The sequence below is a fragment of the Antrostomus carolinensis genome, unplaced genomic scaffold, assembly GCF_000700745.2.
Source record: "Antrostomus carolinensis isolate BGI_N321 unplaced genomic scaffold, ASM70074v2 scaffold21391, whole genome shotgun sequence".
Classification (NCBI taxonomy): domain Eukaryota; kingdom Metazoa; phylum Chordata; class Aves; order Caprimulgiformes; family Caprimulgidae; genus Antrostomus; species Antrostomus carolinensis.
The window spans coordinates 32,723-59,718 of record NW_010292291.1 but is presented as its reverse complement, the minus strand read 5'-3'; the positions used below and the strand labels follow the sequence as shown (position 1 = coordinate 59,718).

At 35.3% G+C, this 26,996-nt stretch overlaps 1 protein-coding gene across 1 annotated transcript; it reads left to right on the top strand.

Annotated features, from left to right (window-relative positions):
- KIF14 (kinesin family member 14) lies at positions 1–25,117 on the top strand. The gene is made up of 29 exons (XM_010176914.1): positions 1–1,097; positions 1,480–1,734; positions 3,157–3,244; positions 3,490–3,588; positions 5,184–5,236; positions 5,580–5,610; positions 5,963–6,070; positions 7,177–7,293; positions 7,911–8,029; positions 8,319–8,491; positions 8,847–8,994; positions 9,097–9,160; positions 9,373–9,557; positions 10,261–10,363; positions 10,588–10,748; positions 11,575–11,722; positions 12,353–12,505; positions 13,110–13,236; positions 13,853–13,946; positions 14,953–15,091; positions 15,927–16,027; positions 18,428–18,522; positions 19,281–19,502; positions 19,653–19,837; positions 20,433–20,591; positions 21,151–21,270; positions 23,689–23,763; positions 24,450–24,588; positions 24,726–25,117. The coding sequence occupies exons 1-29, from the start codon at positions 1–3 to the stop codon at positions 25,115–25,117; spliced, it is 4,950 nt and encodes a 1,649-aa protein (XP_010175216.1).
- Positions 25,118–26,996: the final 1,879 nt, after the last annotated feature.

Sequence of the window (26,996 nt, the reverse complement as noted above, 5' to 3'; positions counted from 1 at the left end):
ATGCCTGTTTACACAGTTCCTGCAAGAAGTTCCTCTGAGGCACAAGGTACTACTGCTTTGCAGAGTTCTTTGCAGAATACCAGCAACAAAACATCTGGGCAGCAGCTGAAGTCACAGATGTCAGAAGAAGAAAAAGATAGTCTGGTTTCACATTCTCAGAACAAGACTGAGGAAGTAAATAGGACCTATGTGATTTCATCCTGTAAAAAAGTGAGTGACATATCAACTACACTTAAACCTGAAGGCAGACTAAAACTCCAGAGGAGAACTGGAACAAGCAAAAAATCAGTGTCCAGTGGTGAACAATTGCATACAAACACAACACAGGGCATGGAAAATGCACAAATGGAGAAGAAACTTACTCTGCAGAGGCGTGTGAGGACTGGCTCCATAGAGAAGAGTAAAATTAATCAGAATACTGTGCCTGGAATTGAAAATAATTACTCTCCTGCACAAAGAAATTACAAGATTGCACTTCCACCAAATAATGATACCCATGACGTTAAACTAAACTTTAAGTTAGCTGAGGGTCAGTCAAGTACGAAGCTGCACTGTAACCTGAACAGCAAGGATTCCTTTGGCTTTGTTGATGGTCTGTGTGAAGATCGTAGCTGCACACATTTAAAATACAGCACAAGTGCTGCTGACACAAAATTTCAAAATGATTTTCCTAAATCAGAACAATTAGTTACCTCAAAATGTATTAATCAGATATCAGGAGCACAACTGAATGAAAAAGGTGATACAAATAAGCTAGCTGGAAAGCAAAGGTTGCAACACTTGATTATAAAACATAGCAGTTTGGAAAGACCAAGGACGCCAATGAAAGATTTAACAGAAGGGTTTAAGCTCACACCAAAGAACAGCACTTCTTGGGATCAACAATCTCTGTGTGCTTCAAATAAACGAACACCTCGTCTTCAAATTCTAGCCAAAAAGAAAACCAGTGTCTCCAGCTCTCCTTCTGTGAGTAGAAGTTCAAAACCGAAAGAGAACACAGAAACTCTAGCTGAGAGCAATAGCGCTGAGAAAGATGTTTTCAAAGTGGAGGACAGCAAAGTGACTGTCGCTGTGCGTGTGCGGCCTTTCAGTAACAGGTCTGTATCCTGGGCATGTTTCTCATCCTAGTGGTGGCTCTGATAGTGTATGTTGACTCCTGCTTTGTATTTTTTTTGAATTGTTTAATCATTGACCCAATAAACATATAATACATACTTTGAAATTAGCTGATATTTCATGTAGTATCAAGGTAAAGATTTTATTAAGAACTTGAATTCACTTCATAGATGTTTGGGCCTATTTTTCATATTTATTAGCTGAAGTATTTTGAGCTTGAATACTTTTATGTTCATCAGATGTTTTTAAACAATTATTACTGAATGTTTTATTTTGCATAAGACTGTTGATTGAAATGACTAAGTTAAAGCATGTAACTTATACTTTTTAATTTTTTTTTTTCTTTTCCCTCCTTCCATTCAGAGAGAAAAATGAAAACTCGCTCCCTGTAGTCTCTATGAGTGGATCAGAGACAGCTGTACAAAATCCAGCTACAAACCAGGTTTACAGCTTCAGTTACGACTTCTCTTTCTGGTCTTTTGATGCATGTCATCCAAATTTTGCAAGCCAAGCAATGATTTATAAAACTTTGGCAATGCCACTCCTAGAAAGAGCTTTTGAGGGCTACAACACTTGTCTTTTTGCTTATGGGCAGACTGGTTCTGGAAAATCATACACGTAAGTTCCCATTAATAATTGTTAAAATTCTGTAGAAGCCAATTGTTATGCACTGTAAAGTCATGAAAGCAAATTAGATGGAATAGATTTAGTAGTTATTGGATTGTTTTTAAATGTTTTTGCATATTTAAAAACAAATTAAGCAGAAATAATTAAAACCATATTTATAATAATTGAGACAAGGTTAACTGTCGAATATTTTTATATATCTGACATCTGAACTCTTTGAACATCTAGTGAAGAAAATAAAAGCTCTTTCCAGAGATTTTAGTGACAAAAACTTTCATTGATGCTAAGAGCTTCTCAGACTCTCCCAGTACTGTTGTTCACTATTGTTTGTTATTTTCTGTGTGAAGTGACATATTCTAAAGCATATTATGTTTTTTTGGAGAAGGCCTTTAAGAGACCTTTCTAATTATAGTCCTGACTGTTTCAGAACTTAAATTAAAAAAATCCAGATGTTTGTGGCCCTGCTTATTTGAAATCTAATCTTTACCCAAAATAATCCCAGACGAGTAACAGTTTGTGGGTTTATAGCCAATTTTATATACCTTGTGTATATTTTTCAGTAGAATGCCTAGTGAACTGTTTTGTTTCCAGCCATACATTATTAAAATCAGTTCTATGAGCTTTATAATTCCCGTTAAGTACTATAGACATTTAAATATTTAGTTGAAGATCAGAAATGTTTCTATTTAGTTTTCACAATTTTATGGTTTTATTCAATTTATCATAGATACAGAACTTACACAGAGGTAGGATTTTCTTTTTCAGTGGGAACTCTTATTTTTACCTGTAATGGTTATTTACCTTGGCCTAAAAGAAAGATATGCTCAATATTGCAATTCTTACCTTATTTGAAGGTTTGTTGTATTTTTTTTTTTTCCCCTCCACCTTCAGGTAGACACCTTCACTCCTTTATATTTTCAGCAAGGCTGAAATGAGTATCAGTAATAACTGCCCCCTCAGGTCAGGTCTACACAACAAACTTCTGCTGAATTAGTCCAGAACGCCGGCGTTCTGCAGTGGCAGAACTAGACAGGAAAAAAACATGCCAGAGGTGGAGAGGGGCTTACTGCACTGACAGGGCGCAGAGGATAGAAGATGCACACATGTTAGGATATCACATGTCTATCAGTTTACTGTTCATAGTACAACTGACTCTTCAGTTGCTGTAGGGTTTTTGTTTGACTTAAGCTTTCAACCCATTTCTCAATGGATGAATTGGAAAAGACCCCTGGACATCATCTTATCCAACTCACTGCTTAAAAACTACCAACTTAGATCAGGTTTATTTCTGTCACTTATTATTTCTATAATGTAGAAGCATATGGCATATCAACTTTAGAGCTATACAATTAATATTAAAACTAGGTATAGAGGTTACAAAACTGAAGTAGCGGGTGTTTTTTCTAACGACAGGATGATGGGATTTGATGAAGACCGAGGAATAATTCCCAGACTTTGTGAAGATCTCTTCACTCGAATAGCACAAATGGACAAGCAACAGGTAGCATGCTTATGCTATTGACTTTACACTGAATTTATGAGGAAACTGATGCATTTCAGTATTGATAGCTGCTTCGGTCTTTCATTTTATACCTTAGTGCTGATCCATTTATCAATGTCTGTATTCTTTTGCTGATTCAAAAGAATGCCAGCAGGATCTGGTAATCTAGGTTAATTTTTGAAACAAGAGATGATGAAAATGTTTTGTGGACTATGTCAATAACTCTTTATTATTAATTTTATTAGATTTTGTATCATCTTGAAATGAGCTTTTTTGAAGTATACAATGAGAAAATTCATGATTTGCTTGTCTTTAAAGCTGAAAGCGGACAGAAGAAACAACAAGTAAGTTGATTACAGAAACAAGTATATGCATAATCTCAAAGTAGTGGCATCTGTTTGCAAAAATGCACAAATGCCATGTGATCCTTGTTTTTTTACTTAAGTACCTTAGATTGTTGTGGTAATAGGATTCAAGTAAAAAAAAAACCTCACTATATACCTTCAAGCAAAATGCTTGGCACTTCAGAAATGCTAAGCAAAAAAAAAAATCTTGCTGAAATAGAAACAAAAGGATTCAGTAGAATCTCTCAAAATTGTTGTTAGCATATCTCCTCATCTGCAAAATGAAGATTATCTTATCAGCCTTTATAAAAAGTCTCTAAGACTATTTTTTATCTAAATCTCCAGATTATAGTAAGATTCTTCTGTATGATATAATTTGAGTTATCTTGTAATTTAGATGTACTTCTAAAATGGAAGGATGATAATGTTGGTTGTCAATTGGAGGCTTCCAGTCGTGGTTGGGGAAAAAGTGTTTGCCTAATTGTATTTGATCCATCAGTCTCCTCAGTTCTTACTGCTACTGAAAGGTCCTTTCACTTTCTGAAAATATCTGTATGTTGTTTGTTTACTGGGACATCTGTTTGCCACTGACTCTACGTATCCAATTGCAGTCCATAGTATATTTGTGACAAAATGTTAGCGTTTGCAAAAGGAGGCTTTTTCCCTACTTTGTTTCCTCTGTCTGTTTACATTGCTCAGCTACAGAAACTACTATCATATAACAGCTTAGCACCAAGATGGACAATATCTTTCAGATTCTTTGCCCTGGATAATTTGCTGCTTAGAACCATGGGGCTGTCAGGGAATTCCTTTACTGTTGGTTGGTTGTTTCCCAAGAAGCTGGAGAATGGGGCAGGGGGGAAAAACAATCAGTGACCTGATTAACTAGTTAATGATCACTAGTTAAACTAGTTTAGTTAGATTTAATGCTTGTGTGTTAGAATATGTAAAAACATAAATTAAAGAAATTTGTGTTAAGCTGGGGATGTAGGGAAGGAATTTATCAAGTCTGATTTATTTAAAAAAAAAAAAAAAGTACTGTTTGTACATTGATGTATTGAACACTAGAATGGCCACTTGCATGTAAACCTTGAGTATTCATTTATGGTAAAGAAGATATAGTACATTCAACAGCAAGTTGAATTAAGTCCTTAATCCTAAACTTGGGGCTTATATAGACTAGTTCTACAGAAGTAAAGACTATACTGTCTTGTTTATAGTAGGAGTGCTTTCATCTGAGCTTTGCCAGCGATTTTGAGCTAAGCTATTTAACTTGTAAACATAATAGATTTATGGTGCAGAAAAGATTTTTTTTTTTTTCCTTATGTAAATGTCTTATATAAGATACATGTTCTTGCAGTTAGCTCTGAGAGCAACGGCCTAGTGCAGTCTGCTCTGATTTCTCAGGCCTCTGGAGAAATTCAGTTGTAGTTATTTTCCTGAAAATACTGTTCTAGATGATTCATGATAAGGTTTGTTGATGATAAACACTGTACTAGGGATGTAAGTAGACTTTTTCTTAATTTTAAGATATTCCTGAGTGCTAGGTTTAACTAATGCACACCTAATAATCTTTCTTTTAAAATTCTCACCAGCTTCGTGTACGAGAACATCCAGTGTTAGGACCATATGTGGAAGGCCTGACAGTGTAAGTCTTAACTGTTCTCATTTTAATAGATGTATGGTGTAATCCTTGTGCTAATTATTATCTTGAGGCACGGTGAAAGCTTGTGTACTCAGCAGCAAATTAGGCAAGATCTTAGTTTTGCATCGTTTAACAAAAATGCATACCCCCGTCTAGCTTGATGTATTTCCTTTAGTGTATTGTTTTAATGAAATAAGTGTGTGGAAGACTCAAGACAACTGGAGCTTTCATGGTATATTTGTATTTTGTCTGTAACTGGGGAAACGTTTCAGAACTCAGGAAACAGGGAAAACCATAGAAAGAAAACAGTTTGAACTCAAACTTTTCTTTTTTCCCCCCAATTTAGGAATGTTGTTCGTTCTTACTCTGATATCCAGGTAAGAGTTATTTGGTTACTAAAAAGGAATACAAATATTTCTACTTGCTCCTTCCTTCACTGCTGAAAACTAAATTCCATGTATGGGAAGAAAATGCTTTACAGACTGCCAGTAGTCCATGATGTTTCAGCTGATTTTGTAAAAGGGTAATGAAGACTAGTCCTATTTAATGGAGCTAAGTAAATGCATACAGACAAGTGTCACTCTCTTCACATGGTTATCTCTTAAACTTAAGTTTTAATTCCTCCCTTATAGTCATTTGTGTTAATAACTTTACTTGCAAACATTTTAATCTTCAGTTAAGCACCCATAGTAGGTTTTAGTTTCACACTCTGGCTTTTATCTCTTACAGAGTTGGCTTGAACTGGGAAATAAGCAGAGAGCAACAGCTGCTACAGTGATGAATGACAAGAGCTCTAGATCTCATTCTGTCTTCACTCTCATCATGACACAAACCAAGGTATTGCTGAGTGTTTTATGTCTGTTCAAATCAGGTAGTAAAAAGTTGTTTTGTGTGCTGCCTAGAAAATTTTTATGATAATAAACTTGAAGAAGATGAATAAAACACAGGACATTTTAACATGACTTTCTACATAGCAAAACTTGTTTTATTTTACGTGCTTTGAGTAGATTCTGATGTCTCTGTGCTCCATATATTTATAGCAGCAATATAAATATGTCTAGACTAGCAAATCTAGGAGTCGTTCCAAGCTTTCCGAGTGTGAGTAACTGGAATCCAAATTGAGGCCAGACCTAATTTCACACTACTGCCAACACATCTTAGCTTCTAAGGAGGTCAGGCTATGCAAGATGGATACCTGTGCTGAGTTCCTGCAGGTGATGAGCTGGGACAGTGGTAGGAGATGCAGTTTCTGCTCAGTTTCAACACACTTCACTGAGTGAGTGCTTCCTTGCTTCAGAATACCTTTCTCACCTGTATCTTCAGGATATAGGTGAGATCTGATTTACATCTTATTTACAGATGTGTAAGAGACAAAACCTGACTTAATGACATAAGCCTGAAAACAGAAGTGAAATAGGTAAAGCTCCTCAGTAGTCTATCAATTTCCTCCATTCACAAATAACTTGTTGGGTTGGGTTTTTTGTTTTTCTTGGTTGGTTTTAATTTTTTGGACCAGTTTCCTTATCTTTTCCTTCCTTCTTCCTCTCACCATTCTTAGCACTAGATTATTTCTTTTCTCTATGAGAACTAGTCCTGAGACTTTTCTACTGACTAATTAGCTGATCTTCAGTTGACTAAGTCAGTACCAGCTTACTGATTTCTGTGGGTATTGGATAGCTGCAATAGTCAGAACTTCAGGCCCAAAGCCATAGCTTGCTAATCTCTTGTTTGTGCAGTTTATACAGTTATTCAACTGCAAACAATTGATACTATGTTTAAAAGTCTGAACTTAGTCTCCTTCAAGGAATGTACATGAAGGTATCCTGTCAAAAAGTAAATGAAGTGTCAATTTCTTATGTATTTAAAGAGAACAGCTTGCTAGGTTTCTCTTGTCCTTAGACTTTTTATTTTGGTTTGATTGCAAACTTCTCCCTTTTTTCCAGGTAGAATTTGTAGATGAAGACAAATGTGATCGTAGGCTTACCAGTCACATAAATCTAATTGATCTAGCTGGCAGTGAATGCTGCTCAACAGCTCAGACCACTGGAGAAAGACTGAAGGTAAACCAAGACTGGAGATCTGTGGAAAAAGATTGACTCCAAAGAATATCCCTAAGCTCCAAAGCATCCTCACCTACCAGGGCTCTTGGGCAGGAGCTGTAGTTATAAATGGATATGCAGCCCTTATGCTTCCAAGTATTGCACTGCATTTTGCTGGTGAGGGTGGATGGCCCTCAGAACCTGTTCTGACTGTGCAGTGTGGCAGGCCAGGTCTTGCTTAGGCCTAAGGATCCTTTAAAAGGAATGAGGAAAAACTGTCTGCATGACTTTCCAGATCATGAATCAGATATTCCACGAAGTGAGGCTTGCCCTTTTTTTTGTGATTCAAGTTCAAATAGAGTTTCTAATAAGATACTTTTTTTTTTTTTTTTTTTAAAAAAAAGCTGCCTTCATAAGTTTTATGGCTTTTAACACAAAGCCAGCTTCTCTGTTCTTTTGAAATTAAGGTCTTCAAGGGTACTCTTGCATCTATTGTTGTTTTTAATTAGTGGTGACATTTAATATGGTACAGCTGTACCATGTATTGAATAAGCACAATTAAATCAATGGTACAGTCAATAACATCACCCAAGAAAATACAACTGTATTATAATTATTTTTATTTTTGCTTTACATAGGAGGGTGTGAGTATCAATAAATCACTGTTCACCCTTGGAAAGGTTATTTCTGCACTCTCTAAACAATCTCGAAATGGAAAGAAAACTTTCATTCCTTACCGGGAGTCTGTTCTTACTTGGTACGTACACTTCAAAATCTCTTATATAGAAGTAAAGGCTTTCTCAGATTGTGAATTCTTCCTCTTCAGACTGTGAATTCAGGAGACATCTCTTCCCCTCCCTCTCTCCTTTCCTCCTTTTCTTTCAAATTACCTATGGAGGGAAGATATTAGCTTGTTGCATCACATAAAGAACAAACAGGACTTCAGTTTTAGGGTATTTTGTATTTAATCTATTCAGATTGAAAAGTTTAATTTTTGTTTCAATGTGGGGGCGGGGGATTGACTTCTGCTCTCCTATCAAATGAAGGTTGTTAAAGGAAAGTCTTGGTGGAAATTCACAAACTACTATGATTGCCACAGTGAGTCCCGCTGCCAGCAGTACAGAAGAAACACTCAGCACTCTTCGCTATGCAAAACAAGCTTGTTCAATTATCAACATTGCTAAAGTAAATGAAGATGTGAATGCCAAGCTGATCAGAGGTGAGGCTGACATCTGCAGTCATTGAGGGTTTTTCATTTGCATGTGTGTTTAACTTTGTGTGCTCGATAAGAGTTGTTACTACTAATAATCTATTGTGTTGACTGACCACTTGTTACATAGGCTAATACAACCTAGGATAGCTTCCTTTTAATATTATTATTTGTGACCTTTTTTTTTTTTTTTTTTCCCCAAAATTCAGATATCATCTTAGGCTATACTTGAGAATCTGGAATGGGTAAAGGTGTTTCATTTTTAGTGAAATAACAGGTTGAATTTTCTAGCATTGTACTGAACCCAAACCCTATTTTGTCTTCATTTTTTATGTGTACTGTGTGTCTGGTTTGTCTAATGTAGAACTGAAAGCTGAAATTGAAAAACTGAAGGCAGCTCAGAAAAGCTCTCTGAACACTGATCCTGAAAAATACAGACGTTATTTGCAGGAAATAACATCTTTGAGGGTAAAACTTCACCAGCAGGAGAAGAACATGGCAGAAATGCAAAGGTCAGGCAGTTGTTAATGTCTTACTTTAAAATAGAAATAGTAAAATTTATATACTGTAATTTGTCTCCTAATATGTTGTTATTTTTCACTTAATATATCAAGGGCCTGGAAAGAAAAATTAGAACAAGCAGAAAAAAGGAAATTGGAAGATATAAAAGAATTGCAGGTACATTTTATTTCTTCACTTCACTCTCTATAGGAGATAGTACAGAAAATATAACATCAGCAAGCCTTGCAGAAGAATAGGAATAGTTTTAAGATTTGGGTTCCTTAATGCTATTCTTTTAGCAGACTACTGTGACTTCTTAGAAAAAGTTAAGATAGGTATTTGAATGCACAAAGTAAATTGTTGTTTATACAGAGCTCTCTTTTATCTAGAAAGCAGGAATTGCATTCAAAATGGACAATCGTTTGCCAAACCTTGTCAATCTCAATGAAGATCCTCAGCTTTCTGAGGTGCTGTTGTATATGATCAAAGAAGGAGAAACTACCGTTGGAAGGTGTACACCAAATTCGAAACATGATATCCAGCTTTCTGGAGTGCTAATTGCTGATGACCATTGGTATGTAGTATTCTTTTTATACTTGAAGTGTGAGCAGAAAATATTTATTTTCAACCTTCACTTTCTTTTGGAGTCACTCCTCCTTCTGGCAGTAACAAAATCCTGTTTAGTGATAACTTTTGTACTTTTCAATGATTAAGGCAACTTTCTTCTGTTACCTCTAGAAATCTGTTAACCATAGTAGCTTAAGTTCTTAATTTTCCATTTGTGCAGGACTGCTGGAGAAGGACCTGATCAAACGATCCTATGTGATAACAAGTTCAATGGAAAAGTGAAATGCCTTGACAGTTCTTACTTAAAACTAAAAGTAGAGAGCAACTTGGCCATATTGCAGAAATACTGTTTAAAGGGCCCTCCATGCAATTGATCCTTGTCAAAATTCTGGAAGAAACTTAACTAATCAATTACTAAACCATGAAAGATGCATGTTGGGAAATAAAGTGTTATCAATAAATGCTAAGATGGCAGGATATTGTAGTAATTTTTTAACAGTGGATTCTTCTTAGATTTAAATATCTGTTTTCTTACAAAATATAGGTTGTCACTCATTAACTATGTATGTTGTAACTAAGTAATATGAAGACAATCCACATCTGGAAAAACAATAACAGGTCACTATCTAAAGCATGAATTTTAGCCTATTAAGAAACATCATTGGCAATTAACATTAGCTACTGGTATCACAAATGTTTCTTGTTTTCAGTGTTATAAAAAATACTGTTGGCAAAGTGAGTATTATCCCACTGGGAGAAGCAAAGACATATGTGAATGGGAAATGCATTTCAGACACAACAGTTCTTCATCATGTAAGTAACTGACTTGGTAAGAGTAATAGGTGCACGTGTGGATTTCTTAGCTTTGTTAATATTACAACTTTAGACTTCAGGTTTTCTAATGAGGCTCTGAAAAATATTTGTCTCTTCCTCTTTGATTTCTAGACCCACCGGTAGGGTGTAAACACTGCAAACTTGCTTATAAATCTAAAAGTTATAGAACAACCTTTTTTTTTTTTTCTCCACTTTCTCAATAGGGTGATCGAGTGATCCTTGGGGGAGACCATTATTTCAGGTTTAATCATCCAGCAGAGGTTCAGAAAATTAAAAGGCCATCCTGTGGGACTATGTTTTTACATGATGGTCCAAAAGACTTTGAATTTGCAAAGAATGAGCTGCTTATTGCACAGAGAACACAGTAAGTATTGTATCTTCTTGTTCTAAAAATAAATTCAGTTGTTATCGCAACCATGCGATAAGTTTAAGAAATTTAAGGTTGTTAATTATTTCACAATAAGGGAGAGCTGGAAAATATCAAGGTTATTGTTAACTCCATTTATAGTGGAAGTCAAAGTCCCAGACTTAGCTGAAATAAATGTATGCCTCCAAGAAGTGATCCAACAATCTAGTCCAGTTGTCAAGGTTGGAGACTATTTATTAAAGAAACACTGAGCTCCAGAGATTTTCAAAGTAATATATCTCTTCACTTACATTTATCTCCAAGCACATAATGAGTCTGAAATTGACTTCTGATGTTTTAGAGAGATTTAAAGCCTGCAAAGCAAATGCCTTAGGAAAATGAGGAAAAAACAAAGTTACAACCTTCATCTTTTATGATGGTGGAGAACATGATGGACAGTAAAGTGTTATTTGTACTTGCTTTGTTCCTGGGAGTTATTAAACCACAAGACTCGACTTAAATTTTCTTTTCTGCCTCTTAATATGACTTACTGAATTTCTATTACAGTTCTTAATGTTGTGAAAGGTGCATAATAAAATAAATATGGAACCCAAGTAGACTTTTAAATTCTGGAATGTCTTCCATCTTTACTAGTGTCTACCTTTTTGCTATGAAATAAAAAATATCTAGATAAAGTATAAAAATCCCCCCAAAAACAAGCTGCCATATTTTTTACTGTTAAAATTGGAGGCTTCTGTCATCATAGAAAAAAATATTATAGTCTCTATACAGCCTATAAGAGATTAAAACCATCATTCTAAATGTATCATACTTCTACTTGTAGGCTTGAATCAGAAATAGAAGAGGCACGACTCAAAGCCAAGGAAGAAATGATGCACAGTGTCCAAATTGCAAAAGAGATGGTTCAACAAGAACTGACCTCACAAAAAGAAGCTTATGAAAGCAAAATAAAATCATTGGAAGCAGAGGTGGTAGGTTACCATTGCATCATTACATAAAATATATCAATAAGACAAAACAGCTGTAGTATGGTGTTTCTATTTTTTTTTTTTTTTTTTTTTTTAAATCAGCCTTACTAACACACGAGTTCTGGAGTATGTGTCACCCTCAGAATTATTCTAGGGATTTTTGGTTTATAGAATTATCCAGGAACTAAAATGTTAATCCAGTGTGAATTTGATGAGACTATAACTTGTATATGAAGAAAAGTCCCTACAAAATTTAACTTATTCTATGAGACTTTTAAATTACTACAGTAAATAAAAAATATGTCTTTTTTTTCTTCCCAGTTTGCATGCTGCTTCGTTAGTCTTTTAAATACTTTTACAATATATATGCATCTACATAGAATAAGTACATCATGGTAAAACAATAATAATGGAGTATCTTATTTCTTAAGTGTGCCATAGAAGACATAATGTGATGCTTGTGAACTGGGCTGTAACCTTTCATTGCTGATACTGGGCTAAGTAGTGCACAGGGGCTGTGTGTTTTAAATGTTTTAAAGTGAAAATAAATCTTAATATCTGCTGCTTAAGGGGTAGATCAAAAATGCTGTAGAAGTGGTATGTGTCCTCTCATCTGTCCTTTTTTTATACTAGAGGGAAGAATCTCGTAAGAAGGAAATCCAAGAACTGTATAACCAAAAAGCTGCAACTAAAATACAGGAGCTGGAGAAGGCAAAGCAAAATCTTGAGCTAGAGCTACACTTCAATAAGAAGCGTTTAGAAATGGAGACCTTGGCTACAAAGCAGGTAACTAAAAAAAAAAAAAAAAGAAAAAAAAAAAGGGCAGCTTTTTAGGCAATAAACTATGCTTTATTTTGGGTTTTTTAATAAAATATTGTAAATTTAATGTTTCTGAAGTATTTTTCTGCATGATTTTTATGCAGAAGAACAGATATTTTGTTTACACTTTGAATAAGATATTATATTAAACTTAGGGGTAAAGTAATACTGACCTTATTTCTTAGATAACATAGACTGTTGTTTGTGTACCAAACTTTGGTGACCATTGCCTTGCCAAAAGTTATGACTCCAAACATTAATGTAAGTAATGACTGGTTTTTGGCTGATGTTCCTGGATATCTGACTGCTGTAACAAATACGACTTAATTTTTTGTAGAGTTGTTTATTTTTAATTCCAGTATTTTTTTAAGCATGTCCATATTGAAGCAAAACCAGAGAACTGTCAGAGTTTGAAGATGGAGGGTTTCAGACTGATATGGCAGGTGTCCAATATAAACTTGATTCTGTTCTGAGAGTCCCTAAAATGACAGCAACAAAAAGTTTTGCTTAAATAGCATTGAGTTTTAGATTTTCTTTTTTTTTTTTCCTTTCTTTCCCCATCTTCCCCCAGGCTCTAGAAGATCATACTGTTCGTCATGCAAAGATACTTGAAGCTCTGGAAGCTGAGAAGCAGAAGATTGCTGAAGAAATACACACCCTTCAGAAGAATCGTGGAAGTGGGAATAAAACTATGACTAGTATGTATATGTATATAATGTTACAAGGGCAATGCTGACTTCTCTTTTACTTGGTGGGCTTGGATTTAGTGGATATGGATCCAGAAGCTTTTTCTCTTCCTCTAACACTTCTCTAATGATCCTGAACAAGAAGAGCCTTTTGGCTGCTATGGTCCTTCCCATTCATAAGCTGTATATATCAGACAGTACTAAAGGCTCTGTTTTATTAATCATGCTCCAGGTGGTTGGCTGGATATACATAGAGTCTGTATTTACACTGATTACTTAGAGTTTCTCCCCTGCCCCCATCAGGTTGAACTGGTTAGGTGTTAAGTCATTGGGGAAACTGGAGTAAGGGAATTGATTATGTTTGGTTTCCTGTCACAGATTAGTCTCCTAGCTAGTGTCTGGTGTTATGCCTCTATTTCTGAAACCTTTTACCCGACCTTTTATAAAGAGTTACCTTGGCTGGGAGGGTCATTTTTTCCCAATGTATTGGTAATTCACAGAACTGTTATTGGCTAAATTCCATTAAAGTTTTTTGGTTGTGGTTTCTTTTTTTGCCTTTTTTTTTTTTTTTTCCTACCCCTGCAGTTGTTTGATCCACTTAATCATTATGTGCTATATTATTTATTAGTTCCACTTAACTGGAATTCTCTGAAGCTATCTGTGATGATCAAAGAGGGCAACACCATTAGTAATGAATTAGGGAAGAACACTGTTTTCTACAGGTGAGTATCTGAATTAGTTAATTCTAAGGGCATATATATTAAAAAAATCTGAGGGTTGGCTTCTGGATGTGCAGTGAGCTGCTTGTTTTTCTTTTCACAGTTTTGTTAAATTGAACATGACAAATCACTTTTCCAAACTAGCTTTAATTAAGTGTTCAGTTTAACCTTGTTAGTTTGAAATGTGCATTTCAAATTTGAATTTTAGATCAAGACTTTAAAGGTATGTCTAAGTCTACAGACAATTAATTTTGGATCAAGTGTGCTTTGGCAGTGAATCTTCTGATGCCCATATCCATCCTGCTTCTGCTTACATATTGAAATGGTCCTAAAGCACACTACCTGCGTTCCTTTTGGACAAAACTAAACCAGGGAATATGTGCCAGCCACTAGGAGGGGTTCAGTTCACAGGACCACAACAGAGGTAGTTCAAAGTAAAATCTCAGAACATGGATATAGTGGATATCGAGTGCTTTGGACCAGTTTCACTCCACAGATCTCTTGCTATGCCATGCTACTTGCTAGTTGTAGCTGATGAGTGTTCTAGAAGTGAACCTGTATATTGGTCAGGTGTTCTTAGTGTGAGCAGAGATAGTGCAGAGGACACTCTGTATCATTTAAAAGAAATGCTACAGTAAATGCAGGAAAGCTAGGACTTCCCAGTAGGTGTAGGTATTGCTGTGTTTTTCGGATGTTGTCTTTTCACATCCTTCAACAAGAACTCTGCCAGTGGAATTCTATAGCATGTATTTGGTCCTGAGTTTCTTGAGATTCAGGAATCTGTATGCTAGTATCTACTTCTATCTGTGAATGCAGGGTTTCCTTTTTTCCTTTACATAAAAATAATTTCATTGTATACACTAGTGCATGTTTTGAGATATGTCTCAAGCAATTTCCGTGTTTGTAATCAAATTTGTATTCTCTGTGTAATCCTATGTAAAATTACTTTTTATTTTTGCAATATGAATAATGTTTTTTGTCTTATTTTTTAACTTTCTCAAATTCTTAGGCATGACAAAATTGATGATAAAACAGGAACAGTGTCTTCTGTTCAGGTGCAGGTTCGTAACATCAAACTGGGGATAGCAACTTTCTGGAGCCTGGAGAAATTTGAATGCAAACTCGCAGCAATGAAAGAACTCTATGAGGTCAGTTAACAACTGAAGAAAAAACAATAAAAATCAGTAATATTTTGTCAAAGATAAGATTTTGATAATCGTACAGGAGGAAAATCTTGGGGGTTTTTTGTTTGTGATCTTAAACACCAAGGCACATGATTTTTTTTTTTTAATAAATGATTTCTTTTTTAAAATTAAATGCTCTTTTTTTCTACCTTCGAAAATAATTTAATCTCATTAAAGCATTATGTTTATTTGAAAGAATAACTTCTTCATATATGAATATATATCAAAAATAAAAATATTTCAATATTTTTTCCAAAAAGGAAAAAAAGCCATCAAATAAAAGCCACAAAAAGATTGAGGAAGCATTCCTTTATGATATACCTCTAATATGCAGGTATTTCTAGTGACAGAAGAATATTGCCATAATTATTACTAAAAACTGTTTGGATCTTGGCAATATCGGAGACTGGATTCTATTTCCTGTGGAAAAGTATTGCTAAAACTGTTAGACAAATCCAGATATAAAAATAAATAAATTATATGCCCAGATTTTTAATAAATCTAGCATGTGGAAAGAGCTGTGAAAAAGTTTTGTGCTTGGTGTTCCTGTATCTCAGATGCTGGGTAGCTAGGTGTCTTCACTGAATGTTTAGCTTGTTGTAGGTTATTTTCAAACACACTTCAAGTTGGCTGGCAGTCAGTTGTTGTCTAGATTATACATATCCTAACAAAAGAAAAAACAGTGAAACTACTGTTCTACTGTCAGTAGTACATGACTTTCTCCATATGTTGCATGCTTTATTATTACTCTGTTTCTGTTTAACCTTCCACCTCCCCTGTATGTTCTTTATTTTTTCAGAGTAACGATAGCAATAAAGCTGCTGATATATTTTATGACCCTTCTGATGAGTGGGAACCTGACCTTTCAGATGCCTCAGTTTCCTCTCTTTCCAGAAGAAGGTGATACAAATTTTGTAGCTCCTTCATCTATGCTTAAAACAAAGCAAAAAATATAGCTTCTCTAATTATCTAAACGTACTTCTGTGCTACTGATGTAGTCTTTTATTTATTAATTCTTCTTTTACCTCACTTATAATGTCAGATTTACAAATTAAATGAAGAGTTATGTATACATTTGTGAGGAGGGTGGAAAGTTTAAATTAAATATATTACCTTACTGTGCTTTATTTGCTTCACTTACGAAATGTATGTTAGTGTGCAACATGTTGCTAATAAAAATTACATGACCACTAAAGCAGTTTGGCAGATTAACAGCAATGTTTCTGAGGTCAGGCATAGCATATATGCAATGTATGTTTGATCAGTGACAGAAAGTTTTATGTATGACTATTGCCAAGTAGCTGGAGGTAATTAAAGGCTGTTCCCAATGATTTCAGAAAGCTATCTCAGAAATTGAGACATTTGTCTGTAGCACAGGACTTTTAATTAACCTGCAGAGGGACCCATAGGTTAAGGTTATAGATACCTGTGTATTTAATTAGTAACACAAGCAATTTTAAATAGGCACTTGGACATCTGTTCCCATCCTTAGCTTACCCCATACACTGTGCCAGCTGATGAGTTCTTCTCTTCTATTAGTTCATTCTTATCTTTCCTCATGGACAAGAAATGGGAACAAAGGTGTCTCCTAACCCAGAAGTATATTTTGTCAGAACATGTGTAAGGCTTTCTAAACTGTATGTCTGGATATCATCAGTGCAGAGCGAAATGTGTAGTTTTAAATGTACTCTTCACACTTCTAGAGTATGAAAGCATTGTTTTTAAGGAGTAAATTGCAGCTGGCCTGAGACCTTGTATATGAAGTTTTGGCCTTGTAATGGTATTTACAACTGAAATGCAAACTTCTGCAAGTTGTGGCTTATAGCGGAAATGCTAACAGATCCTTAATTATAGCTTTGCTAGTGGGTAGCAGCCCATATGACTATTGTTATTCTGCTGTAAAGCAGATCAGTTTGTCTGACTCTAAAGTTTTAGAAAGCATTCCTGACCATTCCAAGTCAACAAAAGTTATCTGAAAAGAATGCAATGGATAAAGAGTTTCTTTATTTTTAGTCTAAATTTTGTTTTAATGGCAGAATAATGCTGCAATAATTTTATTTTTTTTGTCTGATGCTTCCTTCTGGACAGTATTCTGTGTGTTCTTGAATCTCAGAAGTGTATTTGGTTTTGTTCTGCCTATAGAATTAGAAGTTGAACTAAAAAAGAAAAGCAACTGTAAAAGGGAAATCAGCATTGTGTGCTGCATTGGCAGCAGTTAATTGATGTGTGTCACACGTACTGGGGAAATAAATTGAATTCTGTGTGCTACTTTTAAGGTTTGGTGCTCGTTATGTGCAGTGTCACGGAGCATAAAGGACAGGCTGTTCCAAAAGGGAAGGGCAGTTTGGAGTTGAATGTGACGTACAAGGTAGATGGGGTGATGCCCTTGCAAAAAAGGGCCTAGCACAACAGTACCTGAGTGAGGTGAGCAGAGTAGGTCTGGCAGTGGTAACCTGGGTCAGCCAGCAGTTCAGATCCACAGGTAAGTATGTAATGATGCAGGGCTGAGGTTCAGCTGGGAAACTGGCTCAGTGAGTCAGGATTAGGTCCAGGGATGGTTGGCAGGGTCAGCCTGCAGTCCAGTGATTGCCTAGCACAGCCATCGTGGCAAGGTCCCAGGTCAAACTGGGAAGTCAAGTCTGCATTTCCAGATCAATGGCGTACATGGCCAGGCAGAGGTGTGGTTACAACACAACTGCAGTGCAAGTCAGGCAGGATCAAAGGTAGGAGACTCAAATGCAGCTCCAAGAGAAGTTGGGGAGCCCCTGTTCAGTCTATTTCCAGCTGTTTAGCAGCTTCAAGACTGGCTGAAGCTTTTCAAACAACTCTCTTCCCAAAAGCTGGCCTTAGGCACTGACAGCTAAGCAGACAGAGAAGCCAAGTTAGCTTGTCTAACTGACAGTGGAGAACTTTACAGAATATCTGCCTTCTCCCAAGAAGAAAAGCCCTCCTATTTGGTTTTCCAAAAGCAATTCATTCTGTCCAGCAAACAAGGTGAAAGAAAGCCAACATGTCTGCTCTCAATGATCTTAGTAGGTAGCAGGTAAGTGTTTTGTATCAAGGTCTAGATGATAATAATCCAGTAATAAACCAGTAGCCTAAGATGGGAATGTTGCATCCTACGGGCTGTATTGTGTTCCTTTCGCTCTGCTTTAGGTTTTGTGTTCTTTAATTAAAAGTAGATGTCCATTTTGTTTGCCTTATGTCTGTTAATATTAATTGAACATTAGTGCGTACCAGGAGAGAGATTCTTTATTTTAAAGTTTTTTTTCATGTTTTCATTCTATCATCCTTTCATAGAAGTAGAAGTTTTATGAAGAACAAGAGAATTTCTGGATGTTTATCTGAGATGAAATTGCAACCAGTTCAGAATATACCAACTACCTATATATCAGGTACTTATTATATTGGCAGAACACCTCTCATTTCACACTGAGAATTTGAAGCTACTACATGTATAAAATGCATGCACTTCTAATAGTCATTAAATAAAAAGTGTCTGTTGGAAAACAAAATTAAAAATGTCCTGTTTATAATATCTTCAAGTTTATGATGTCAAGCTGTTAGCAGTAGAGTTTTTGATATTTTTATTATGCTTTCTTAGGGCAAAAAACTTCATGACCAGCACTTATGATCCTTATTTAAGAAATTTATCTAAAACATTACCCTGCTTAACTATGTGGGTTAACTGGAGAAAGATGATAGTTCATGTAACAAATTGCCAGAGGCTGAATCCTGATATAATAATTTGGAGACTTCATTTGTTTGAGTTGTTTCTATGCATTCAACAACTGAAGTACTTCAAGGTTTTGTGAGGTTTTATAAACTTTTTGTCTGAAATACTAGATGCTTCAGTCTTCCAAATATTTTTATGCATTCAGTTATTTAACACTGGCCGGATTTTGTTTTTTTCTGTCTCTCTTTAGGTTTCATTGAAAAAGATGGATTCATGTTAAAGAATTTCACTATGGAATTTGTCTTTGTGCTAACTGAATCTAGAAACTATGTAGAACACTGTATATATGTTTTTTCTGACTTGCTGTCTTGAGTAGTTGAACATAGCTGAAGAAGCTGTATAGTCATTAAAGGAATGCTGTCTGCTCACTCCTATGAAGAGTTTCTTGCATGTATGTTTTGCTTTTACATCATACAGGTTCACGGAATAAATCCAGTGTATGCCCAAGTTTTTCTGAATCATTTCTTCCTGGAATTTGCAAAGAATCTATAAGTTCAGCTTTAGATTTACTGGAACAGAATCACGAAGGAGGAAAGAGCATAGCAGATAGTCTCCTAACTAATTTGTTTATCATTTTCTCTGGAGTTTCTGCCATTTCAAAAGCCTATGAACAGCAAGATGAAGAATGTCAAGAAAACTGTAAGTCTTATTTTCATAACAGTTAAAAATAAACATTACTAATGACTCATCTTCCTGATGCACAAGCATTCATATGTTTGCTGATCAGGAGAATTGACATTCCTACTTCCACTTGCAAAGGAGACCTTCTGATAGATCTTTCTCTTGTAGTTTTCTCTCTTGATCGTGCTGCTCAGTCCTTCAGCATCAGAATTATCTCTGCATTTGACCGGCTTGTGGTTCTGACCAAGCTCTGGCTTAACAATGTCCAAAAGTGCCCTGCATCCATAAAAGTTGATGAAGAAATTAAACAGGAAGTAAAGAACTTGGGAGGCTATTTGCAGTTACTGCTGCAGGTAAAGTATATTAAATAAATCATCTGTGTGTAGAGAAGTTCTGTGCTTTCATGCAGTGTTTACTACAGACTTGTTAAAAACACTTAAATGTCCAATGTATGCAATGACAAGTGAACACACCTCAGGAAGATGAAGAGCAAAGGGTGCATTTTTGCTGGCTAAACTGGTACTTCCATATGCTAGTTCAGAGTAATGCAGACCTTTCTGTGCCCAGGCCCAGACAACAGCATAGGTTCTTAAACATAAAAAGGCAAAATAATCATGCAGTGACAAGAGCAAGTGCTAGTTTAGATTGTGAAGTGCTACTGTTTCTAAGTTTATAAACAAGTGGCCAGTAAATATTCCCCTTGTTCATGCTACGGCCTTGTGAAGAGTAATATTTTTTTTGAACTGTGTAAGTATAATACCATTCTTCTCTGAGATTGCAAGGTAAGATCTTTTAGCTGTAGTAGATAAGCTATTGGAAGTAGGAAGATGTAAAGCTGAAAATACCTCAAGCTATTGTGTGCTGCAAACTCTTGTGTTATAGAAAACATGTGCTCTTTGACCAGAGTTGCTTTCTAGCTTCAGTGAATTATATGGTTTTATTTCTCAGGGGTGTTCTTCAGATATACCCTCGATGGTAACAGAAGCATGGAGCAAAGTGAACCAAACAGTAAAACAAACAATGAAATATATAGGGCACTTGGCAGTAGTCACAAGAACTGATATTTCCTTTTCTGAAGAGAACAACATTCCTGCAACTAGTCTACAGGTGAAAAAATGTTTATTAGACATAGTAATTTTAATGTTGACATAATGTTTATTTTCAGTAACTGTGCTCAGAAGCAAATTGTTACATATAGCAATTTGATCAACTGAATTAAGTATGTTCAGAGTTTATCTAATACTTTGTTTTTATGGTGAAAATGGGTATGTGTTAATACCCTTGAAATTTTTGGGTTTTTTTTCCTTAAAAAATCCTGCACTTTAAATCTGTGTAACTTCCACCTATAAAGAGAAATACTGTGCTTTTAGGATTGTATCTGCACTGAGATTGTACAAGTCTACCTATTTCACTGAAATTCAATACTTATTTCAGTAATCTGTGATTAAGTACCACATAGAATTTTCAGAAACCTGAAGAAAGTTAGGAGAAGGAGGTTGAAGTGCTGAACCCCTGTGGTCCAAGAATGACATGTGACTGAAGAGACCAGCACTGAACAATTTGCTGAGAACAGAATTATGTTTCTAGCCCACTGTGGAAAATCCATTTTAATACAAGGCCATATCAATTCCTTTAATTATTATGTTTTGAACCTTTATTTTAAAAGGACTTTGTGCTTGCCGTTTATGATGGAATAGGCTCAGGGCTGGAGTTTCTCATTGATACTGTACAGGAAAAAACAAGAATGGTGCAGAAAGAACTTGGGAAACAATATCCACAAAATGAGGTGAGATAAAAGTAATATTAAAAGCTGCTACTACGTCTTTTATTTTTCAGCAGTTCTATCTAGAAAGTTTATAGGAGGAATACAGATATGATTAGTAACACAGATTTGAGATGGGTGATAAGTGGAAATATTGACTGCAATCTTGTAGGAGTTTATACAGTATTTAGCCTTTCACCCATATGCAGACTGAACATTTAAGTGTATTGTATTTATGCCAATTTCTCTGTGCGTTGGAGGGCATTTTGTGTAAAATTTCAGTGTCACCCTGAAAGAGGGAGAACTGGCACAAAGGAGCAAGTGGACCTTTTATACTGTCTATTACTGTTAAGTTTATTTTGTAAAAAGATTTAATATTTAATAGCTAAGACTTCATGAACGTGAAAGTGAATTGTTATTTTATATTGATAGTAATCACCTCTGCTATTACTGCACTCACTGTTATTGTCAGGAAGATTATTAGAAAGTTTGAAGACTTCATTTTGTCACACATTGTTCTTACAGTCCCAGTCCCAAATGGCATGCTATCTAAATATTAAAGTAGTTCAGCATTATATTTTAAGAGCTAGTCTTCTCATGTGCCTAACACTTGGGGTATGCTGAAGTACTTTTATGAATCAAGCACTTTAGAGGGAAATTGTTTGACTAAAGTAGGTATTTAATAGGACAGAAGTCAGAAATGTCCTCCTTGATTTTGTGTCAGTCACAGAAATCACAGCTGATCTTCAAATACTTCCCAGATTGATAAGCAACAGTGGTATATTATATTAATTTGAGCAACTTCTTTATTGCACTTCAGGAAAGTTACAGCAAATTATTTGTATTGTATTAATGAGTTGTTCCTGCCACCTTCCACATTTATTGTAATATGAAAGAAATTACATCAATTGGAAGCTTTTATCTCTCATAATAAGACATCAGTTTAATTATTCTTGTAATTTTATGAAGAGATATTCCTACTACCTCATAATAAACACATGTGTGTGTACTTCCCCCCCAGTAGCAGTTTAGCAGTTATCTTTTTATCAAATTGAATAGATTTGGGGTATTTGTTTTGTTTTGTTTTTTCCAGTATGCTGAAGTCAGAGTTTCTCTGGGGAGGAGTTGCTCTTTCATGAAACAAACACAAGAGACACCAATAATAGTGTATTTTGACAGTTAAAGCAGAACAGACATCGTTACATACTGAATTCAGTAGTGGCTTGTTTGCTTTTTTTACCTGGAGGGGCTACACCCTGTTATTTTGTGCTCTTTTGCTTAGGTGACAAATCATGTGGAAGATGATCCTATAGGAAGTTACGCAAAGTAGAGAATAAAGTATAAGGAATAAGCACCGTAGTTAAAACTATTTCTGTGACTATATGAAAATTCCAATAGACAAGCTAGAGTACCCCTTAGAAATATGCTACTTCCTTCGTGGGTGAGCCATTTTGACAGAAAGCCTCGCTGCATTCCAAGGAAATACTTTGTAAAGACAAATGTTCTTTAGCAAGGTACTAGATGTATATAGTACAGTACACGCTTCCTTTCAGTGCTGGGGTATATAGGGTTGTTCTGCCACTTTTCCTCTGAATAAACATGCTTTGTACAGACAGCATGCAAGGACAAAGGTGACAGTTTACCTGTGTTTGAGCAATCCTGCCTTCTGCCTCATGTATTTTTATTTTTGTTCTTTTTCTTCAAAGTTGAGAAATTTGCAGAACTGTGGCCAATAAGATAATCCCCTTCATGAGTTGGGATTTTAGAAAATACTTATTTCCAAAGAATTTGCTACTACTCAAAAATCTGTAATACATGTCCTGGGATAAAAGCTTCAAATCAGTTGGAGAGGAGTGATAAATTGCTTGTCTCAAGGAAAGCAAAAATGTCTTCCTACTCTGGTTTTCACTGTTGTCATTCTTAATCCTACAAATAATAGTGAAACTGTCCAAAATCTTTTTTGTTCCTATCTGCCTGCTTAACTCCAAAATGCTTCATGTTTTCAGCAAAAGGAATTGAGCAGTCTGCTTTCCAGATAATGCTCCTTGCTTGCAGCAGATTTCTGTGTATGCTTGTCACTGGTGGAACTAATGTCGGGAAGAGAACACCAGAATATTAACTGAAAGATTACCCTGGCCACTGAGAATGACAGTGGTACAAAAATTACAGGACAACCTCTATTTAGCAAATACTTAAATCTGCTCATTTTAAATCCTCTCATATTAAGGAGTTATTTAAAATCTTGCAGATATAGTTAACAATCTTTTCTATCAGTTAATATTTTATTTGAAAAATTGCATGTTATTTTGCAGAAAACATTACTTCTGCTTTTGAGTATTTTTCTCATTAGTATGCCAGTGTTCATTGTTATCCTTCTAAAATATTAATGTATTTACTTTGTCTTGAATCAAGTGTACAATGTAATTAGAGGTTTCTTTGTAGATTCAAAACCGAATAAAGGATAATGCTGTGGCATTAGCCAGATTCCTTGAAAATAACATCTTTTATTGCAGAAAGGTAAGAGAAATGTTTCACAAAATGTGTGCTTTGAATTGGGGGTTTAAGTTTAAAGGATGCATTTAACAAAAAAAAAAAAAGAACTGAAACTACCTTGTGTATATTTACAGTTGCATGATAACACTTCCTGTCTCAGTGGTGCTCTTGTGATTGGAATGCTAACTTTTCTAGCTACTGCATTTCCACTCAAAACTATTTGATTTTAATTTTACTCAAAGTATTTCTGGAGCTACTTGTATCTTATCTGCTTTCTTTTTGTACTCATCATGAACAGTCTAACCACCTATTTTTTCTTTTAAGTTGAAAGCATCAAATTCAGTAATGCTAGTGTAATTGTAACTACTGCAATAATTTATGGCCACAGTTATTGGTATTTTGAATTAGAAGTCAGGATAGATGATTTAATCTGTCTTCTAAGAGCCAGACCTCTCCTGGATTTTACAGTTCCATTTGCTTTTTTTTTGGTGGCATATATATTTTTTTTTTCTCCCCATCAAGAATCTGCAGTTCTTTTTGGAGCTATTTTATGTTTTGTGACTTGGCATTGCTTTCCTCTTGTGTTTCAGCGTTGGCCTGTTTTATGTGACTGAATCCATAATAGGCATGTTTAATAGTTAATAGTTACTGTAATGTATTTGTTGGAGTTTGTTTGTTTGTTTTTCTTAAATTGCTCTGTATTAATACAGAAAGAAATAGCATCTCAACTGCCAGAAGAAGAATCTCTATATCAGGAAATAAAGAAAAGCACAAACATTGCCGCAAAATATTTGGAACTAGAGCAGTGCCTAGCTGAAGTCTGTCAAATTGTTTCTTCTACATTACAAGGTATTTAGCTGGGTTATTACCTGTCTTGATAGTACCTGTGGACTACAGGAATCCTGTAAAGCAAGAGGGAAGGAGGGCTACTTGATCTCTCTTAGCAAAATGCTGCATTTGATTCTTCTTGCTTTTGTTTTTCATAGGGTCATACAGAAACACAAGCGCTCTCAGGAGCTTTGCAGAAAAGATTTGTGTCACAGCTGGATATTTTAACAAGTATTTCCATTTATTTGCATTGCCTTCTACTTCTGCAAACAATCCTATCCAGAAAATACCCATGCCTTTTATGAACTTGGATGAATTGGACTCTCTGGTTGATTCTCTTATTGTGAATTTTGAACTTGAACAAGAACAGCCACTGCTGAAACCTCAAACTCTTTGTAATAAAACTATGGAGGCTCAAGGAGGACAGGTCGAAACAGGTGAAGCTGAATTTTCTTGGAAACAGAAGAGGATTCCAAAACACAGACATGAACTCCAGTCTTCACCTCCATTTCCTGCAGAGCTTTCACCTGGTAGGATACAGTGGGTATAAAATGCTGTTATCAAGAAATTCAGGGAAACTCTTTCCTTTTATGTGAAGGGAAAGCAGCATGTCACAAAAATCTAAAATTTATTGCTAATATTATTAGTAAGTTGTATGAAATTAAAAGACTTGATTGCATGAAGACAAGTACTCTAAATTTGACAAGAAATAATGGAATTCCTTAAGGAGTTGTTAGACTTTAAAATATAGTGCCTTTTGCTTTAATAAAAGTCTATTATTACGTAAGCCTATAAGAATTAATTTAACAGAGTAAGTAAAAAATCTATTGGAGATAATATGAATGGAGAAACTAAAAACTGCTGGGGAAATAAATAGGAAACACAGTAAACTCTTGGTAGGACATTCACATCTCTTAATCTTAAACCTTTGATTTAAGACTCTTATGTAACAGTGGAAGGACATCCCTTTGAAGGGCATTTGTAACATACATTTGTGTTGCATACAGTTAGGTAAGAAGATGTGGGTACTAATTTTTTTGTTAGCGTTGTTGCTTCACCTCTGCTGCATTATTAACTATAGTGCTACTGCAACTTGAAAGTGTTTTTCATGGCTTTCACTTTTTTAAATGTCAACCTTATTTTATTTTTTTGAAACCAAGCAAAAACTCTGTATTTCTTTCTGTAGAGGACAACTACAAGAGACAGTAAAAGTACTTTACAACCTTATTTGATGACTGCTTTTTTTAGTGCTTTTGTAGTCCATTGAAAAATCTGAGCTTGAAGTATCAGTGATGGTGCTCTTGAAGTTGATCTGAAGTAAGTTGAGTGTTGTTGCTTTTGATTGCTCAAATCACTGTCAGCACTATTCATAGTGGATTAGAAGCATAGTTCTCTCTAAATAATATGCAAGTCATCCCAGAAAGTTGTAGAGAACTTTTCAAATCAACTATTTCCTTGTGCTTTTTACTGTAGTCATTGTTTAACCTCTTACCTTTAGTCTGCTGGCTAAAGCCAGTGAAAATTAACAGCAAGGATGAAAATGAATTTGAATTTTTATTCTTTAATGCTGACTTGTAGGAGGCCTGGACCTAGCACTTTACTCACAAATGTGCTGAGAAATTAATAAGCTGAACCCTAAGTTTTCTCATGTATATCAAAGCTTCCAAGCCAGATAATCATCGCTATCATCTTTCCTTCTGAGGGAAGATGCTCAACATCTTGAGAATTTCAGTCTTTGAGAACATGTTGGGCTTTTAGAACCATTTTGTGTGAAAAGACTACAGTAAAGAGAGTCAATCATCCTTTTCCTTTGAGAACTGTCACACTATAGTTATAATTGATACTGTTATTCAGTGATCTTGTGCTTCTCTGATTTGGAGGAAACAGGGAAAAGTAATTATGCTGTGAACCAGTAACCCACATACATTTTTCTTGGGACTAGTATACCTTAATACTTGTCAAAAAATGTCTTGCAGTGCAGTCCTGCCATCAAAAATATTCAACAATTTTTAGTGCAGTCAATAATTTCTTTCTCACATGAGGTGTGGTGTTGCTTAATCGCTTTCCTCCTGTAAAAGTAAGCCTGCTCAGGGGTTAACAAAGTATATTCAGTTGTTCAGATTTCTATGCTTTAAAAGTGAAGAGAAACCTAGTGTATTTTTACTTCTGTAAATGTATTATTTTGTATTTGGCTGAAAGTTTTAAAAAAACTGATTCTTCTGAGTCATGTATCTAAGCTTGAACATTGTAAATAGTAAAACTAGCTCATGTAACTGATCAGCAATTTTTACAAATTTAAGTGTAAATTCCTTATCAGTTTTCTCCTGAATACAGTTGTTTTTGAGACCTTCCTTTGTCACTGAGTAATGCTTCTTTGCTGAAAGTATTGTAGTGTAAAAATCTGAATTAGTAAGAAGTGTTTTCTGTAG

Excerpts from the sequence above, each read along its gene's own strand:
- KIF14 (XM_010176914.1), top strand. The coding sequence starts at position 1 with ATGCCTGTTTACACAGTTCCTGCAAGAAGTTCCTCTGAGGCACAAGGT. Across the intron at positions 8,995-9,096 it reads AACATGGCAGAAATGCAAAG|GGCCTGGAAAGAAAAATTAG; the intron begins GTCAGGCAGTTG and ends TAATATATCAAG. Across the intron at positions 16,028-18,427 it reads TCCTCTCTTTCCAGAAGAAG|AAGTAGAAGTTTTATGAAGA; the intron begins GTGATACAAATT and ends ATCCTTTCATAG.